Below are 21,082 nucleotides of genomic sequence, written 5' to 3'. Positions count from 1 at the left end.
CACCTTAATTGATATAAGCTACAATAACAGTAATGTCATCAATTTTTCCTCCTTTGTGTGTTTGACTAAGGCCTTCCCTCTTAGCTGCTCTTGCATATGGTGTATCTGCAAATCTATTAAATGAGTTATACAATGCAGCCTTTCCAATTTTTCTAACCAACTCCTCTGCTTTTAACTTTCGATCAATCCCTTTTCGAACAATTTTCTCAATCTCACTTTCATTCATATTATCAAGCATCCCATCCGTCCCAACGATCAAAATATCATCTTTCTCGACGATTAATTCCATCTCATGAGCAACACTAGAATTATCCTTGCACTTTCCCAATTGATACGGACACCCAAATCCCCTTTGTTGTATCGGCGATTTGTATATAACTTTTCCCTTTCTGATTAGGAAAAATCCACTATCACCAACATTAGCAGCATACACAGTATTTTTTTCCTTGTCTAAAGTTATAATACAAGCCGTAGACGATCCTTCAAAACTTGTATTTTTGTAAGCTTCTTGAAGAACCCTTTTAGGGTTCACGTGACCCTTTGGTTCGTTATTTGTAGCGATAAGTGAATTTCTCATGAGCTTTCTCGCGTAAATTCCAGCATCTATTCCCATTTTAGCCCAACCACCAACGCCATCAGCGACACCAATAGTTTGGTATGATTCATAGATGAAGTGTGCATCTTCGCCTAACGGTTTCTTTGGGTTATTTTTGGGTATGTATAGAGATGCAGCCACCATTTTTAGGCATGGTAATTTGTTGATGTTGAAAAAATCATCATCAACTTTCTTGAAAGAATATTGATGATCAATATGACCTAATGATGATAATATGCAATCAGCCATATTTGTTGCAAAACTTTGGAAAATAAGAAATATGAGGTGATGAAACTAGTGCGTGAAGGTTTACTAATAATATATACACGTTGTTATCCTAGTTCGAATAGGTTAGGGAAAAACAATTTTAGGGAACTTATTTTATAATAGATAAGCGTAGTAATTAATTAATCCTAGTTAGAATAGGTTTGGGAAACAAAAGTTTTTGGAAACTTATAAATATGGAATTGCAATTTATGGAACTTTATTTGACCATTTTATTCTTAAGAAAAAATAATATTCTATTAAATAATATTTTTAATACATTAAACATGAATGTGGAATATATCAACCTATAGTTATGTAGGTGTAAATTTGCTTGGTTACCTTAATTTTTTTTTCTTTTTATTCTTTTATCTTCCCCCATTAATATTATTAAAAGTATATCCCCGTAATTATCTTATTTATTATTCTTTCATCTTTCATACGTATTAATAATAGTACTATATATATATATATATATATATATGCACTTTTCATGGTCGTAAAAGTCCCCATAATATCTGTAAATAATACTTTAAAATATTAGAATATTAAAAATTATTTTAATAATATTAAATGAACCTTATGCTTAGCTTAACCCAAGATCTAGTTCAAAGGAAGGACGATAAATGCCCAAGTCATATCAAGATCCCAGAAGTCTAGTTGTCCCGATCCGATGTGGTATCGATCTTTCCTCTAATATTAATTTTCTTTATCTTCTAAAAGTACTCAGCTTTTGCATAATCTATAATGGTTAAACATAAGGGTGTGTTTGGTATGAATGATTGACTTAAATGTCTTGAAAAATATTTTTCAAACTTATTTTCCTCAAATTTAAGGAAAATGATTTTCCTTCAAAAATCAATAAAAATATTTTTCAAAACTCTCATCCAATTTCAAATTACATTTTTTTCTTACCCCACCCCATACCCCAACCCTCCCCATCCAAAAAGTTAAAATTTTTAAAAATTATTTTTACCCCCGACCCCCCCTTCAAGTTTTAAAAATTTCTGTTTCTTTTACCCCACTCCTACCACCCCCTCTCCCCCCACGGAAAACAATAAAAGTTTGTTTTTAAAAAATATTTTAAATTTTAAAAATTTTAATTTTTTTATCCCACACCTACCCCACCCCCTACCAAGCCCCCTTAAAAAATAAATTAAAAGTTTGTTTTTGAAAAATATTTCAAATTTTAAAAATTTTATTTTTTTTACCCCTCCCCAGCTCCTAAAAAAATGATTTAAAAGTTTGTTTTTGAAAAATATCTAATTTTAAAATTTTCATTTTTTTCCTCACCCTTACCCCAACCTCCTATCAGTTCCCCGCCCCCCCTCCCTCCCCCCCCCCCTCAAAAAAAAAATTAAAGTTCGTTTTTCAAAAATATTTCAAATTTTAGAAATTTTGCTTTTCTTTACCCCACCCTACCCCAACCCCCTCCTCCCCCCCTCCCAAAAAAAATTCATTGTTTTACTCCATCCCTACCCAACCCCCTACCAGCCTTCCCCCTCCAAAAAAAAATTAAAATTTTGTTTTTGAAAATAATTTACAAAATTTCATTTTTTTTAACCCCTTACTCCCAAACCAGTCCCCAGCCCCTCTCCCATTTTAAAAAAATATTTGAAATCCAAGTTTGAAAATCAAATTTCAAGCGGGTGTGATCGGGTCCCAATTTGAAAGTTGGAGTCGAATCTCAATTTGAAAATCAGATTTAGGGTCAGAAGTCGAGTCGAATCGGGCCCCGATTCAAATGTTGGGTCCTGCATCGGTTGTTGATTGTCGAGGTCGGATCTTAGTTGGAAAGTCAGGTATCAATTCAAGTGTCGAGATCAGATCCTGAATTGGTTGCTTGTGTCTACGTTCGGGTATCGAGGTCAATCCTAGGTTGGATATTCGGTCCCAGGTCGGGATCGAATCCCAATTTAAGTGTTGGATTCCAAGTCAAGGTTCAAATGTCATGTTCGGATCTCAAATCGAAAGTCGGATTCCGAGTCGGGAGTCGAATCGGGTCTTGGGTCAGGAGTCAGGATCGGGGTATGGGTTGGGAGTCAGGGTGAGGTCCCAATCTCGGATCAGTTGTCGGGGTCGGGTTTCAGTTCAAATATCGGGTTTCGAGTCGAAAGTTGGGGTCAGGCCAAATCTCAAGGTCAGAGTCGTTGTTTGTCTTTCGCGCATAAGCAATGGATGATTTATGAGTTAATTTCCTGGTCACCCGGATTTTGAAAATTTGTTTACTGAACTTACTTTTATTTTTTTAAAATCATAAAATCATTGAACTATTACTCTACTCTTTTCCTAAAACAAAATAAAATACTAAACACCACAAAAGCTTCTTTCTTTCTTAATTGACATGCCATGTCACGTTAGTATTCAATTCATATTACAGAAAAATTTGAAATAAAGAGATCAAGGAAAAATAAATTTCCTATTATCTTCAAGAATTTTATTACTTGTTGATTCTCAACAAGTTCCTTGTTATAGTGGGCCTAAAGAATAATTCAACAACTAAAGATTAAAAATTAATTTCTTATATTGATTGTTTCTCCTATTTCCAGTATTTCACATTAATGAAGATTGTTATTGTCATTTTGGTTTTTTCTTCAATTGCCTTTGTGTGACCTTTTCTTTTTTCAGTGTACTTCACACCCACAAGAGGTTCAACTCGGAAATCTATCTGTATTATTGACTTTAGAGTTGGCAAAGCAAGACTTTGGAAAATTCTTGGAATTCAAAAATAATATAGCATTATTTATTACTTTTTTTTATTCCATTTGGCCTTGAAGCAACGATAAAGTTCTTTTTCCCTATAACCTACAGATCATGGATTCAATTCGTGAAAGCAATCATTAATGCTTGGTAGACTGTCTACATCACACTCCTTGGGTGCGGTCCTTTCCCAGACCCTACTAACACGGGATGCTTTGTGCACCAAACTGCCTTTTTATCTTTGTTCCACTTGACTACAAGAAGTGTTGAATACAATTATTGAACATTGCTTAATAAATACATTTCACAGTTGATGCAAAAATGGGTAGACTTTGACTTTGTTTCACAATCAAGGAGTGAACACTCCCATTAACTACTATTCAAGCCTTCATTTGCTTCTTGGCTCTTGCATATGATCTTTTCCACAAACAAAAAAATGGATACCAAACAACACTACAAATCAATTCATTTGCTTCTGATTTGTCTATCAATATTGATCCTGCATCAAAGCTTAGTTTCTGGATCAATGTTAAGAGGGGATCATGCAAAAATTTTGTGCATAACAAAGGAGAAGGAAGCTCTTCTCGAGTTCAAACGAGGTCTCATTGACGAACATAATATGCTTTATTCATGGAAAAATGAGGAATGTTGTTCTTGGAGGGGTGTGAAATGCAGTAACACAACTGGCCATATACTCGTCCTGAATCTTCGTGGTAACTTTGACACATCTTTGACAGGTAATATTAGTTCACCACTGGTTAAGTTGCAGTATTTGAAGTACTTGGACCTTAGTTACAATGATTTTGGTGGACAAATACCAAAATTTATCGGTGACTTCAAAAGACTAGAGTACCTAAATCTCTCGTATAGTTACAATCCTTTCACTGGTCTAATTCCTCCTCAGCTCCAAAACCTAACACACTTAAAAGTTCTTGATCTTGGTCAAAATTCTTTAGTAGTGATGAGCCTTGAGTGGATTTCTAATCTAGTGTATTTGGAGTACTTAGATCTACATTTTTCCAATGTACAAGCGAAAAACTGGTTACAAGAGATAATTAAGCTTCCTAGATTGAGGGAATTGCATTTATCTTCCTGTCAACTCCCTGTAATCATTCCTTCATCACTTGTATCAGCCAATATTTCCTCCTCTCATCTTTCCATCCTTGACATCTCCTATAATGGATATTCGTCCGCTGCAATAAATAGATGGTTATTTAACTTCACTAGTCTTACTAGCCTAGCACTTTCGGGCAACGACTTAGGCCAAATGTCTAGTGGCTTTGGGTACTTGAAATCTTTGGAGCATCTTAAGCTATTTGGAAGTGGTATTCAAGGTGGGATACCAAGGTCTTTTGAAAATTTAAGTCTTTTACGCTCTATTGATGCAGATTCAAATAACTTATTAAGTCAACCATTTTCTGAGCTGCTTGATATCTTATCAGGGAGTAATCAATCGGTTGAATTTTTGTCCTTCGATGGAAATTCACTCACTGGTTCATTGATTAATCTTACTAGATTTTCATCCTTGAGGGAATTGATGCTACAAAACAATTTGTTGAATGGCATTTTCCATGAAAGTTTTAGACATATGTCCAGTCTTGAATATCTTGATTTGTCTAATAACCAAATGACAGGGTCATTACCAGACTTGGCATTCTTTCCATCATTGAGAGAGTTGCACCTAAGGTCCAATCACTTTCATGGAATGATACCACAAGGTTTAGGTCAACTTTCCGAGCTTAAAATCTTAGATGTGTCTTTCAATAGATTGCAAGGCTTACCGGAAAGTTTGGAGAAACTTTCCAAGCTGAAAATCTTGGACGTCTCTTTCAATAGACTGAAAGGCTTACCGGAAAGTTTAGGGAAACTTTTCGACCTTGAAAGTTTTGATGCTCCTTATAATTTGTTAGAAGGTGCAATCTCTGAATCCCATCTTTCCAACCTTTGCAACTTGAAAAGCTTAAACTTGTCTTCCAACTCCTTGACTTGGAATGTTAGTGTTGATTGGATTCCATGTTTTCAACTACAAATTATCAGCCTTTCGTCTTGTAATCTTGGGCTTCATTTTCCAAAATGGCTTCAAACTCAAAATGGCTACTCAATTCTGGATCTCTCTCTTAATAGTATCTCAGACACAATGCCTAGTTGGTTCTCAAAGTTGCCTCCTATGTTAACATACTTGAATCTCTCTTACAACCAAATCAGCGGAAACATACAAGATTTATCAGCCAATATTGTTGGTCCCATTGTCATAGATTTCAGTTATAACAATTTTTCAGGGCCCTTACCAAGATTTCCTCATTTGGTTAGTGAATTGCGTATTGACAACAATCAGATTTCTGGATCACTTAACTCCATATGTAAAATTCGTTCAGCTGTAATCCTTGACTTGTCCGATAATCTCTTGTCCGGAGAGATTCCTGATTGTTGGACTCTCATGTCTGTTCCAATGGTCCTTAACGTAGCCAATAACCGCATATCTGGAAGCATTCCGTACTCTTTGTGTTCTTCAACATCCTTGAGTTTTCTATACGTGCGTAACAACAATTTAAGTGGACAGTTTCCTACCTCTTTGAAGAAGTGCCAAGGTTTGGAAGTCTTAGACTTGGGAAGAAATGCATTGAGTGGAAAAATCCCAGAGTGGGTAGGGACTAAGTTAGGTTATTTGGGGATTCTGAGCCTTCGATTCAACGAATTCTCTGGGAGCATTCCTCCAAGTATATGTCAGCTTCAATCTATTCAGATACTGGACCTTTCTGGCAACCATTTATCAGGAAGAATTCCAAAATGCTTCAGCAATTTCACCACAATGCAACTTTTGCAAGATGGTACAAGTGTGAGCTATGACTTCGATCCTTATACCCCTCGTGTAGGTACGTTGTACCATGGCAATGCATTTATCCAATGGAAAAACAAGGAGTCAGAGTACCGTAACATTTTGTGGCTTGTGAAAACCATCGATCTTTCTAGCAACGAATTAGTCGGTGACATCCCTAATGATTTTAGCAGAATGAATGCATTGCTGTCATTGAATCTATCAAGAAACAATTTGACAGGAAATATCATTGAAGGAATTGGTTTAATGAAGATGTTGGAGTCTCTTGACTTGTCCGGGAATCATCTCTCAGGGAAGATCCCAATAGGGCTCGCTAACTTGACATTTCTTAGCGTGTTGGATTTGTCAAACAACAACTTGTCAGGGAGAATACCATCGAGCACTCAATTACAAGGCTTTGATTCCTCAACGTATGGTGGGAATATTCAGCTATGTGGCCCTCCTCTTCCAGAGTGTCCTTCAATTGCTCCTCCAAAACCTCATGTTGGTTATGAAAGTACTTTTCAAGAAAATGATGATGATGACGACTTTCCATCTAAAGAGTTTTATATATCGATGGCGTTGGGGTTCATTGTTTCATTTTGGGGAGTGTTAGGATCTTTGTTCTTCAATATTTCTGGGAGGAATGCCTATTTTAAGTGGCTTCATCTTTAGCTAAAGGTCTGATTAATGCTATACGTATATATTCATGAACTAGTTTTTGGACACGTGCATGCATGTGGAACCCTTTCGATGAGTACCGAATGCATATATATAATATTATAATATATGTAATGAACAATTAAAATGTAAATTGGAAAATTACAAACTTAAAATGATGAATAATCAGTAAATATCAAATGACTTGATTGTTGAACAAAATATTGATACATGCAAACTTGAACAATTAAATTTAGTTATGGAATAGATCCAAATATAATATAAATGGGTATTGTTCTGCAATTTGAAATAGTCTTGGTATTATATATATTCACTTTACATTAATTTCGAAGCCTAGAATAGTCTCAAGATATTGATATGGTATCTCCATTGTTCTACTTTTACATTGTGTTCATAGAATAAGCATTAAATATCATAAAAACCCAAAATCAATAGGGTTAGATTTGAAACTAAATCCACAAAAGATATATAGTTTTGGATTTGATTAGATTTAATTCCAACATCGTATATTTAAATAAATAAGTTTGAAATGGATATCTAAAATAAAATTTCGAAACTAAAAATATATTAACTTTACGGGAATTTTTATGAATGGGAGATAGCATCCAAATTTTCCGACAAATGCATACTAAGATCTGAGAAATGTTAAAATTTATATGAAACTCCAATGCAATTGTATTTTGATATTAGAGTTATGAAACAAAGTTGGTACAAATTATATCTAGCAATCTTCATACGACTTGCTTATAGAAGAATGTCAAGTAAAAGAAGCAAAACAATATTTTGTTAAAGATAAACAAATTATTATTAATATAATATTGAATAAATGAGTAGTAAAATAAAGAAGTCTCAACTAAAGCATAAGCCTTGGAAGATATGTTTCATATTATCGTCATAATTGTATCAAAAATATTATATTAGTATTCCGGAATCCATACACCTATAATAAGTAGCAGTAAACAAAAATATTATTTGTATAACAAAAAGATAAATATACCTGTCATGAGCCAAACATCCCAAGCGATAGGATCAATTATAAGTCTTTATATGGAAAATGAAAATTTTAGTAGAAAGAAAAAAAAAAGGATACATGATAAAATGGTTTGACTCTTTATTACATACTTTTATAATGTATAACAAAGAATACGAGGAGTGCCCTTTAGTATAACATTTTAATGGTAGAAGCTCAAAACACCAAATAAATTATAGTTAGAAATAAAAAAGGATGATATTATAAATAATAATTTTAAAATGTTTTGCACAATAATTGCCTACAGTAATGGAAGGAAGATGAAGCAATTTCTGCACAATAACTACCTACAGTAATGAAAGGAAGATGTTTCCACTTGCCGGATAATTCAATGAAGATTATTATTATTATCATTATTATCATTATTATCATCATCATCATCATCATTATTGAAGGTTATATCAAACTTCAAGCGGACTTACACCATCACTGCTTGCTAAGCTGGACTAATATAGTAGTGCCGGAATCGACTGTACCACCATCTCAGAATCAAGTCATGGAACTATGATAAATTCTAGTTAGAAGTTGGTTGAGTCTGAATCTTTTATATTACATAAAATATACAATTTAGATATCCGGCATAGATATGATAATTTTAGCCGGACATAGTCACGGCTATGAAGAAGATTAAGAATTAAAAGATAAAAGATAAAAGATAAAGAGCGTACCTTGCCTTGGTTCTGAGATGGTGGTACAGTCGATTCCGGCACTACTATATTAGTCCAGCCTAGCAAGCAGTGATGGTGTAAGTCCCCGTTAAAGGAAAAGAAAAAGGGGCAATACTTTACACTATTAAAACTGCTAGTTTATAAAATTCTGATAAAGAAACTAGGAGCAAAATCATTAATATGGCTTCTGTAACCAGCTCTCAGTCTAATAAATTTAAATTAAAAATTGATAATGATTCAAAACCATACTCCCTAACAGAAATTTTGGCTCATCTTGATACAAAGACTAATACCACAGTAAGAGATATTTTCCTGGATGATTTAAAATTTAAAGTTGAAAGATGTTGTCTATACTCTGGTTCTAACCATATTAGAACATTTTAATGGTAGATTTATCAATCAAAATGAGACTCGTCGAACACTTCTAAATGGACTCCGTCGTAGATATTTAGGTGAATTTAGATGGTATAAAGACACCTTTTTAAGTCGCGTAATGGACTTACCTGAAAGTAATAATATTCATTGGAAGACTAAGTTTATAGATGGCCTTCCTTCTTTATTTGCAGAAAGAGTTCGAAAAACACTTAGAGAGACTCATTCTGCTATTCCTTATGATGTCTTTACTTATGGCCAATTAATTGGCACTTGAAGAGGATGACCGCAGAGTTGAGCATTGCCTCTATAGGATGATATATCGAAGTTGAGTGCTTGATGGAATTATCTCTGATAAGTGGTTGTTTGACAAGTCCAACACAATAAGAAAAGTCAAGTTAGCAAGGCCTGATGGATCATGCCAGAAAACTAGTTTCTTGACAAGTCAAGAGACTCCAACATCTTCAATTGACCTATTCCTTCAACGACACTTCCATTCAGATCTCTAAGTCTCTATTATCAAGATTAAGATGTACCAGATACATCAAAGCGATCATCAATTTGACCGATGAATTGATTATAAGAGAGGTCTATGCTAGTTATGCTTGTGCTAAAATTGAATAACCAACTATATTCAGCTGAAAAAGAAGAATCATTACAACACAAACGAGATATGAATTTAGAATTGGCTTGATGAAATATATGCGTCCACCACACGAGTCAGGGGACCAGGTCCTTTGACACAATCAGTTTACAGAATGCTCAAGTTAGGTGCAAAAGATAAAATGGCACACAATATTTATGTGGAAAGGCTCCTTGCTCAAGGGAGGAAAAACCACGACCTGTCCAACAGGATTTCACAACCAATTTCACTATGCAAGAGCAAAGTAGTCTATTACAACCTAGTGTAACTAGACACTACCCCTCTCCACCCCTTGGCTTGTAAATACTTCTATTACAAGACTTTGAGCCTAAGCATTACAACTATTTTCCACTACCCCAACTAACTCTAGTTGACGTAGACTTTGAATACTCCGATCAAGCTAACTCTAGCCATGACTCGGAAACTAAGCAATAAATCTACTGCCCACTATACCAACTACCTCTAGTTGACATAGACTTCAAACACACCTTTCAAAGCTAACTATAGCTATGGACTCGAAGCAAAACTGATACAAGGAAAGGAGATCACTATTCTGTTAAATATAGGAACTGATCTTACAATATTTAGCTCACTAGACTCAACATTACAACAAAGCAACAACCTAGAAACTATTCTTCAAAAGTAGCTCGATTAGGTCCCTTGCTGCCTTAAGGAAGTTGTTCTTCCTTGAGAGAATAATGGTTTTTGCTTGTATATTCTTGATGTGCAAAAACTTGGTTGTTTCTTGTTCAAGGATGGGTATTAACGTATGGACAAAAACAACCTCGTGCATTCTGATTGGCAGAGCAGGTCTGCTGTCCTCTGCACATCAGGCAGTGACAACTTTTACAGCTGGTATCCATTATGTCATTGACATTCTGTGTTCATGCGACCAGGTCCGTCTATCAGGTCTCATGGTTTGTCGATACACAAAACGAGAATATGCACCTCTATTGCAGTGCCCACCAACCTCAACAACCTTTGCATCTTTACACATGTACTCCACTTTCTTGCCCTTGACAGGCGTTAATCATGGGACCAGGTCCCTTTACCAGGTTTCATAGTTTGTTAAATCATCAAAATACAAATATAACATGGCTAAATCAGTTGGAGATGGAACAAATTACACAACATTAACATAACAAAAGAATAATTAGGACCAAGAAAAAAAGTAAATAACTTAATAATGAAAAATCTTAATAAGCATAACAATTGTCCCTTCACGTCAACGCCACATCCCTAAAACTAAAGATTTTAGCTACTCATACTTCTATTACCCAACTAATTAAAGTCACCTAAACCGCTACTAAATATGTGTATATATATATAAACCAACATTAAATTCACCAAAATCGCAACTAAATTTATATATATCTTAAGGGGCGCGGTAGTCAAAACGGAGGGGTAAATTTTTCTATAACTAAAGAAACGAGGGTAATTGCAATTTGCGTATAAGTTGAAAATCTATTTTAATTCTTTAAATTTCATGATCAGTCAAACTACGACATATAAATAAAAGGGAGGAAGTACTAAATTTGATTCCTATTTTTTGGTTAGCTAATATTCGTGTGGAAGTTTTCTTTACGCAAATATTGACCCGAACAATACTCTATTTATGAAATAAAATAAAAAGACAACAATATCATCGCATTTTATGTGCATGAAATAAATTTTGTAAAACATTATGAAATGGGTAACAATTAGCAAAGTAGTTCCATAATACTATGTAATATAACTCCAATATAACATTTCAATTTACAGCAAAAGTTTGCACATAACATTTTGTGCTTCATACTTGTTATACAAAATGTTCACCTTAATTGATATAAGCTACAATAACAGTAATGTCATCAATTTTTCCTCCTTTGTGTGTTTGACTAAGGCCTTCCCTCTTAGCTGCTCTTGCATATGGTGTATCTGCAAATCTATTAAATGAGTTATACAATGCAGCCTTTCCAATTTTTCTAACCAACTCCTCTGCTTTTAACTTTCGATCAATCCCTTTTCGAACAATTTTCTCAATCTCACTTTCATTCATATTATCAAGCATCCCATCCGTCCCAACGATCAAAATATCATCTTTCTCGACGATTAATTCCATCTCATGAGCAACACTAGGATTATCCTTGCACTTTCCCAATTGATACGGACACCCAAATCCCCTTTGTTGTATCGGCGATTTGTATATAACTTTTCCCTTTCTGATTAGGAAAAATCCACTATCACCAACATTAGCAGCATACACAGTATTTTTTTCCTTGTCTAAAGTTATAATACAAGCCGTAGACGATCCTTCAAAACTTGTATTTTTGTAAGCTTCTTGAAGAACCCTTTTAGGGTTCACGTGACCCTTTGGTTCGTTATTTGTAGCGATAAGTGAATTTCTCATGAGCTTTCTCGCGTAAATTCCAGCATCTATTCCCATTTTAGCCCAACCACCAACGCCATCAGCGACACCAATAGTTTGGTATGATTCATAGATGAAGTGTGCATCTTCGCCTAACGGTTTCTTTGGGTTATTTTTGGGTATGTATAGAGATGCAGCCACCATTTTTAGGCATGGTAATTTGTTGATGTTGAAAAAATCATCATCAACTTTCTTGAAAGAATATTGATGATCAATATGACCTAATGATGATAATATGCAATCAGCCATATTTGTTGCAAAACTTTGGAAAATAAGAAATATGAGGTGATGAAACTAGTGCGTGAAGGTTTACTAATAATATATACACGTTGTTATCCTAGTTCGAATAGGTTAGGGAAAAACAATTTTAGGGAACTTATTTTATAATAGATAAGCGTAGTAATTAATTAATCCTAGTTAGAATAGGTTTGGGAAACAAAAGTTTTTGGAAACTTATAAATATGGAATTGCAATTTATGGAACTTTATTTGACCATTTTATTCTTAAGAAAAAATAATATTCTATTAAATAATATTTTTAATACATTAAACATGAATGTGGAATATATCAACCTATAGTTATGTAGGTGTAAATTTGCTTGGTTACCTTAATTTTTTTTTCTTTTTATTCTTTTATCTTCCCCCATTAATATTATTAAAAGTATATCCCCGTAATTATCTTATTTATTATTCTTTCATCTTTCATACGTATTAATAATAGTACTATATATATATATATATATATATATGCACTTTTCATGGTCGTAAAAGTCCCCATAATATCTGTAAATAATACTTTAAAATATTAGAATATTATAAATTATTTTAATAATATTAAATGAACCTTATGCTTAGCTTAACCCAAGATCTAGTTCAAAGGAAGGACGATAAATGCCCAAGTCATATCAAGATCCCAGAAGTCTAGTTGTCCCGATCCGATGTGGTATCGGTCTTTCCTCTAATATTAATTTTCTTTATCTTCTAAAAGTACTCAGCTTTTGCATAATCTATAATGGTTAAACATAAGGGTGTGTTTGGTATGAATGATTGACTTAAATGTCTTGAAAAATATTTTTCAAACTTATTTTCCTCAAATTTAAGGAAAATGATTTTCCTTCAAAAATCAATAAAAATATTTTTCAAAACTCTCATCCAATTTCAAATTACATTTTTTTTCTTACCCCACCCCATACCCCAACCCTCCCCATCCAAAAAGTTAAAATTTTTAAAAATTATTTTTACCCCCGACCCCCCCTTCAAGTTTTAAAAATTTCTGTTTCTTTTACCCCACTCCTACCACCCCCTCTCCCCCCACGGAAAACAATAAAAGTTTGTTTTTAAAAAATATTTTAAATTTTAAAAATTTTAATTTTTTTATCCCACACCTACCCCACCCCCTACCAAGCCCCCTTAAAAAATAAATTAAAAGTTTGTTTTTGAAAAATATTTCAAATTTTAAAAATTTTATTTTTTTTACCCCTCCCCAGCTCCTAAAAAAACGATTTAAAAGTTTGTTTTTGAAAAATATCTAATTTTAAAATTTTCATTTTTTTCCTCACCCTTACCCCAACCTCCTATCAGTTCCCCGCCCCCCCTCCCTCCCCCCCCCTCAAAAAAAAAATTAAAGTTCGTTTTTCAAAAATATTTCAAATTTTAGAAATTTTGCTTTTCTTTACCCCACCCTACCCCAACCCCCTCCTCCCCCCCTCCCAAAAAAAATTCATTGTTTTACTCCATCCCTACCCAACCCCCTACCAGCCTTCCCCCTCCAAAAAAAAATTAAAATTTTGTTTTTGAAAATAATTTACAAAATTTCATTTTTTTTAACCCCTTACTCCCAAACCAGTCCCCAGCCCCTCTCCCATTTTAAAAAAATATTTGAAATCCAAGTTTGAAAATCAAATTTCAAGCGGGTGTGATCGGGTCCCAATTTGAAAGTTGGAGTCGAATCTCAATTTGAAAATCAGATTTAGGGTCAGAAGTCGAGTCGAATCGGGCCCCGATTCAAATGTTGGGTCCTGCATCGGTTGTTGATTGTCGAGGTCGGATCTTAGTTGGAAAGTCAGGTATCAATTCAAGTGTCGAGATCAGATCCTGAATTGGTTGCTTGTGTCTACGTTCGGGTATCGAGGTCAATCCTAGGTTGGATATTCGGTCCCAGGTCGGGATCGAATCCCAATTTAAGTGTTGGATTCCAAGTCAAGGTTCAAATGTCATGTTCGGATCTCAAATCGAAAGTCGGATTCCGAGTCGGGAGTCGAATCGGGTCTTGGGTCAGGAGTCAGGATCGGGGTATGGGTTGGGAGTCAGGGTGAGGTCCCAATCTCGGATCAGTTGTCGGGGTCGGGTTTCAGTTCAAATATCGGGTTTCGAGTCGAAAGTTGGGGTCAGGCCAAATCTCAAGGTCAGAGTCGTTGTTTGTCTTTCGCGCATAAGCAATGGATGATTTATGAGTTAATTTCCTGGTCACACGGATTTTGAAAATTTGTTTACTGAACTTACTTTTATTTTTTTAAAATCATAAAATCATTGAACTATTACTCTACTCTTTTCCTAAAACAAAATAAAATACTAAACACCACAAAAGCTTCTTTCTTTCTTAATTGACATGCCATGTCACGTTAGTATTCAATTCATATTACAGAAAAATTTGAAATAAAGAGATCAAGGAAAAATAAATTTCCTATTATCTTCAAGAATTTTATTACTTGTTGATTCTCAACAAGTTCCTTGTTATAGTGGGCCTAAAGAATAATTCAACAACTAAAGATTAAAAATTAATTTCTTATATTGATTGTTTCTCCTATTTCCAGTATTTCACATTAATGAAGATTGTTATTGTCATTTTGGTTTTTTCTTCAATTGCCTTTGTGTGACCTTTTCTTTTTTCAGTGTACTTCACACCCACAAGAGGTTCAACTCGGAAATCTATCTGTATTATTGACTTTAGAGTTGGCAAAGCAAGACTTTGGAAAATTCTTGGAATTCAAAAATAATATAGCATTATTTATTACTTTTTTTTATTCCATTTGGCCTTGAAGCAACGATAAAGTTCTTTTTCCCTATAACCTACAGATCATGGATTCAATTCGTGAAAGCAATCATTAATGCTTGGTAGACTGTCTACATCACACTCCTTGGGTGCGGTCCTTTCCCAGACCCTACTAACACGGGATGCTTTGTGCACCAAACTGCCTTTTTATCTTTGTTCCACTTGACTACAAGAAGTGTTGAATACAATTATTGAACATTGCTTAATAAATACATTTCACAGTTGATGCAAAAATGGGTAGACTTTGACTTTGTTTCACAATCAAGGAGTGAACACTCCCATTAACTACTATTCAAGCCTTCATTTGCTTCTTGGCTCTTGCATATGATCTTTTCCACAAACAAAAAAATGGATACCAAACAACACTACAAATCAATTCATTTGCTTCTGATTTGTCTATCAATATTGATCCTGCATCAAAGCTTAGTTTCTGGATCAATGTTAAGAGGGGATCATGCAAAAATTTTGTGCATAACAAAGGAGAAGGAAGCTCTTCTCGAGTTCAAACGAGGTCTCATTGACGAACATAATATGCTTTATTCATGGAAAATGAGGAATGTTGTTCTTGGAGGGGTGTGAAATGCAGTAACACAACTGGCCATATACTCGTCCTGAATCTTCGTGGTAACTTTGACACATCTTTGACAGGTAATATTAGTTCACCACTGGTTAAGTTGCAGTATTTGAAGTACTTGGACCTTAGTTACAATGATTTTGGTGGACAAATACCAAAATTTATTAGAATATTAAAAATTATTTTAATAATATTAAATGAACCTTATGCTTAGCTTAACCCAAAATCTAGTTCAAAGGAAGGACGATAAATGCCCAAGCCATATCAAGATCCCAGAAGTCTAGTTGTCCCGATCCGATGTGGTATCGGTCTTACCTCTAATATTAATTTTCTTTATCTTCTAAAAGTACTCAGCTTTTGCATAATCTATAATGGTTAAACATAAGGGTGTGTTTGGTATGAATGATTGACTTAAATGTCTTGAAAAATATTTTTCAAACTTATTTTCCTCAAATTTAAGGAAAATGATTTTCCTTCAAAAATCAATAAAAATATTTTTCAAAACTCTCATCCAATTTCAAATTACATTTTTTTTCTTACCCCACCCCATACCCCAACCCTGAGTCCGAATCAAGTACTGAAGAATCTGAAAGTAAAGTTGCACTCATTGATTTTTCTGATAATGAGAATGAAGTTTCTCCTAAATAGGGTGTTAATTGCACAGGTAATAATTGTTATTGCAAAATTGATGAGTTTTATAAACTATAGTCTCAATTTTAATATTTGAATATGCATACTATTACATTTGATAATGTAATTGAACTATTGAAATAAATTTCTGATGAAGAAACTAGAAGCAAAATCATTAATATGACTTCTGCAACCAGCTCCCAGTCTAATAAATTTAAATCAAAAATTGATATTGATTCTAAACCATACTCCCTAACAAAAGTTTTGGCTTGTCTTGATACAAAGACTAATACCACAGTAGTCAGTAAGAGATACTTCTCTGGATGATTTAAAATTTAAAGTTGAAAAGCTTAAAAAGAAATTAAATCTCTTAAACAGAATCAGATGATTCATGATTATAGGATCTCTCAACTAGAGGCTAATGAGACAGACACCTCTTCCATTAATAAAGGGATGGAAAAAATCATTGATTTAGATCTAAGTGAAGGTGATAATGAAGACCCTTCACCTAAACAAAATTCATTCTTAGGAATGTTTCAGATAGTAACTGCTCATCGTTGGTATATTAAATGTACCATTCTTATTAATAATGAATTCACCATTACTAACACTCCCATGATTGATAGTGGAGCAGATGTTAGCTGCATTCAAGAAGGATTAATTCCTTCAAGATATTTTGAAAAAACTACTCATGCGGTTAAATCTGCATCTGGACATACTTTAGATATAAAATACAAATTATCTAATACTTATATTTGCCAAAATAAAATTAGCATTCCTTATTTCTTTTTATTAGTAAAAGACCAAATGCATCCTTCGATTATATTTGGAACCCCTTTCATTAATACAATATATCATTTTTCAAAAATAGATGCAAAATGATTTACTGTCAGTTATAAAAATAAAGAAATAACTTTTTCATTCATAATTGAACTAGTTACTAGAGACATAAATGCTTTAATCCATATGAAACAAAAGCATGTAGATTCTTTATAACTGAAAATATACAGTTTAAATATTTATGATACAATAAAATCTGCTAAGGTTCAAGAAAAGATTAAATTAATCTCTGAACAATTAGCTATTGATGTTTGTGTCGATCATGCTAGTGCCTTCTGGAATCGAAAAAGATATATTGTCACTCTTCCATATGAAGATAATTTCTGTAAAGATAATATTCCCACTAAATCACGTCCCTGTCAAATGAATGGTGAGTTAGTCGAATTTTGTAAAAAAAGAGATTGATAATCTTTTACAAAAGGGTTTGATTAAACCTTCAAAATTACCATGATCTTGCATTGCCTTTTATGTTAATAATGCAGCAGAAAAAGAACGTGGTGTTCCCCGCCTGATTATTAATTATAAATCATTAAACAAATATTTAAAATGGATTAGATATCCTATTCCAAATAAAAGAGATTTATTGTCTAGGTTATATGATGTTAATATCTTCTCAAAATTCGATTTAAAATCGAGATATTGGCAGATTCAGATTTTTAAAGAGCACACTTATAGAACTGCTTTTAATGATCTATTTGGGCAATATGAATGGAACGTAATGCATTTTGGGTTAAAAATGCCCATCTGAATTTCAGAAAATCATGAATGATATCTTTAATCCTTATCTGGATTTTATCATTTTTATATTAATGATATTTTAGTCTACTCCAAGAGGTTTGAAACTCATATTAAACACCTTGATATTTTTAAAAAAATTATCATACAAAATGGTTTGGTTATATCTAAATCCAAAATGAGCCTATTTCAAACAGAATTTAGATTTCTTGGGCATAATATTTGTCAAGGTAAAATAACTCCTATTCAACGGTCCATTGACTTTGCTTCTAAGTTTTTCGATGTTATAACTGATCGGACTATGCTTCAGAGATTTTTGGGAAGTTTAAATTAAATTTCTCCTTTTTACAAAAAATTATCTAGAGATTTATCGTCATTATATGAAAGATTAAAAAAGAATCATAAATCCCCTTGGACTGACAGTCTAACGAAACTAGTTAAATCTGTTAAGCAGCATGTTAAATTTTTACCGTGTTTAACATTGACTAATCCAGCTTGGCCAAAAATTATTGAAACTGATGTTTCTAATATTGGTTATGGAGGGATTCTTAAACAAGTAAACCCCAACGATAAACATAAATATCTTATAAGATTCCATTCAAGTAAATGGACTGAGGCCCAAAGAAAATATGCAACTGTGGCCCATGAAATATCGTGTATAGTTAAATGTGTTTTAAAATTTCAGGATGATTTATACAATCAACGATTCCTGATTAAAATAGACGCTCAATCAGTAAAATATATGTTTGATAAAGATTTTAAGCATGATGCTTCAAAATTAATATTTGCTAGATGACAGGCTCGGTTAGCCCCATTCGACTTTGATATTCAGTATAAAAAGGGAATTGATAATTCTCTACCAGACTTCCTATCTAGGGAATACTTTTCCAGTTGAACCATGCATTATTTTACAGCCTTCTTTGATAGTAAAACTCTTATCACTATATTAAAATTCATTTCTTTAGGAAAATATATTCGAATTATAATTTTGGAAAAAATAATTGAAACAATTATAAGAGAAGAAATGGAGCCTTTTAACTTCTCTATTCATTCTTATGAAGACGATGATGGTCCATATTATCTTGATATTGATAATTTCTTTGACTATCATTAATATCAGCTGATATTTGCATCTATGGCAGATCCACCGTGGTCTATAATCAGAAGCAGAAATACTACTCGAGCTAGAGGCAGGGAAAGATCCGCTCCTTCACCAAGGCCATCATATGGCTCATCATCATCTAGCAATTTTTCAGTTCTAAGAATGGGCAACAAGAGTTTGATAAACTCCAGAGTTGGTGAAACCTCTTCATTAACCCAAAAGAAGATATTTCTTCAATTAATCTGGAAGATATTCCAGAAGACAGTCCATTATATGGGCAACTGAAAGCATACTTGGAATCAAAAAAGCAAAAAGATATTTTTGCTACAATAACAAAAGAAATAGATGATAACAAAAATTATGAAGAAGTACTCACAAAAGAAATTATATTTCTTTTAGAAAATTCTGATATTCAGAGGCAAGATGAACCCTGGAAGATTTTCCAGCGATACTTGATACGTGGATTATATTTCCCAGGAGAGTCGTACAAGACTCGAACATATTATGAAACGATCTTGATTAAAACAGGAAGTGCCGACTTCCAATATTTTACCACAGAAGAGAATGTTTATAACTTCTCAAAAGTCATTATCAGACAGATTATATTTGTTGAAGAGTGGGGAATCTCCACAATGAATGAACGACAGGTTTGTGTTAATAACATGAACATTAATCTTACTTATTGGGATTATATCCAAGCTTTTTATAAAGTTTTCTATTACAACAATGATAAACATAAACACACTTGGTTCATAAAAGTCTGACCAAAGGTTTTTGAATGACCAATCCCCAATTGGTTCATAAGATGGTGGACATTCCACGGTCCCACGGTAAAGATTTTACCGTATGTCTATCTCAACTTTTATAAAGAATGGACAAAATTATTTCCATTTTTAACAGAATTATACTTGGCTGATCATGTATGCAATTTAGATAAAATTGATCAGATGTATTTCTTCATTGAGTTTTCTATACCATGAATTCATAAATAGCTTCCTGAAGTGGGATATACCCCAGACGAAAAGATACCATGTCTCTACTGTATTTATTATAATAATTTCTAGGATAAATTAACAAGAAATTATCCCAAAACTAAATAATCTTATGGCCAAGAACTTATCGACGGTATTAAAATAAAACTCCAAGAGTATACTGAGCATCCTCAAAAGAACCTGGTGGCTGACAATTCAGTCAAACATATTGCCCAAAGAATTTCGGTCCAATAAGGTGATAAAACTGAATTGATCAATGATTATTTAGAAGAAGTCAAGAAGAATTTACTTCAGACATTAACACAATATGATAAATTAGAAACTTCCATGAAAAGTGAAGCAAGCGATGATATCGCTGATGCTCAGTCTGATGGGCCTAGATCTATATTGTCTGAAAGTGAACTTGAAAAGGTAGAAGAAATCCTTGAGTCCTTACAAGATAAGGAAGATTTTCTTCGCACAACTGTTAAAGAAAAAGAAAAAGCAGAATGAGACGGCCACTACAAACTATCAAACGATTAAAAAAATGGCGGGCCATGCGAGGATATATCCCCAGCAGCTTCAAATGAAAACAAATCATATTTGTAACCATAGTAGAAACAGTGTATGTACACAGTAGATATATATTTTTAGAGACCCATATAAGGGATCCACTCGTGCTATTTAGGGACCCATATGAGGATTACCTTTTATTCTGTGTGTCTCCTTAGCCCTTCTATATAAAGGGCATTTCATTTTGTTTCTTAGGCAGAGTTTTTCTACTCCCTCTCTCTCTACCTTCTCTCTTGTATACATCTCTCTCTTCATTGTAAATTATTAAAGAAATAAAAGCTTGAAGTTTGATATAGCCTTCAAGGCAAGGTACGCTCTTTATCTTTTATCTTTAATTCTTAATCTTCTCCATAGCCGTGACTATGTCTGGCTAAAAATATCATATCTATGCCGGATATCTAAGTTGTATATTTTATGTAATATAAAAGATT

The 21,082-nt window shown here is 33.5% G+C and overlaps 3 protein-coding genes across 3 annotated transcripts; 1 reads left to right on the top strand and 2 right to left on the bottom strand.

Annotated features, from left to right (window-relative positions):
* Positions 1–4: 4 nt before the first annotated feature.
* Positions 5–844, bottom strand: LOC129892939 (probable protein phosphatase 2C 55). Its single transcript, XM_055968447.1, has one exon. The coding sequence runs from the start codon at positions 842–844 to the stop codon at positions 5–7; it is 840 nt and encodes a 279-aa protein (XP_055824422.1).
* Positions 845–3,911: 3,067 nt separating this feature from the next.
* On the top strand, positions 3,912–7,204 carry LOC129891324 (receptor-like protein EIX1). The gene has a single exon (XM_055966635.1). The coding sequence runs from the start codon at positions 3,972–3,974 to the stop codon at positions 7,047–7,049; it is 3,078 nt and encodes a 1,025-aa protein (XP_055822610.1). The 5' UTR covers positions 3,912–3,971; the 3' UTR covers positions 7,050–7,204.
* Positions 7,205–11,584: 4,380 nt separating this feature from the next.
* Positions 11,585–12,424, bottom strand: LOC129892938 (probable protein phosphatase 2C 55). The gene has a single exon (XM_055968445.1). It carries the CDS (start codon positions 12,422–12,424, stop codon positions 11,585–11,587), a length of 840 nt encoding a protein of 279 aa, XP_055824420.1.
* Positions 12,425–21,082: the final 8,658 nt, after the last annotated feature.

Source organism: Solanum dulcamara, chromosome 6, assembly GCF_947179165.1.
Source record: "Solanum dulcamara chromosome 6, daSolDulc1.2, whole genome shotgun sequence".
Classification (NCBI taxonomy): domain Eukaryota; kingdom Viridiplantae; phylum Streptophyta; class Magnoliopsida; order Solanales; family Solanaceae; genus Solanum; species Solanum dulcamara.
The sequence above is the reverse complement of the archived record's forward strand: the minus strand, read 5'-3'. Positions and strand labels throughout refer to the sequence as shown.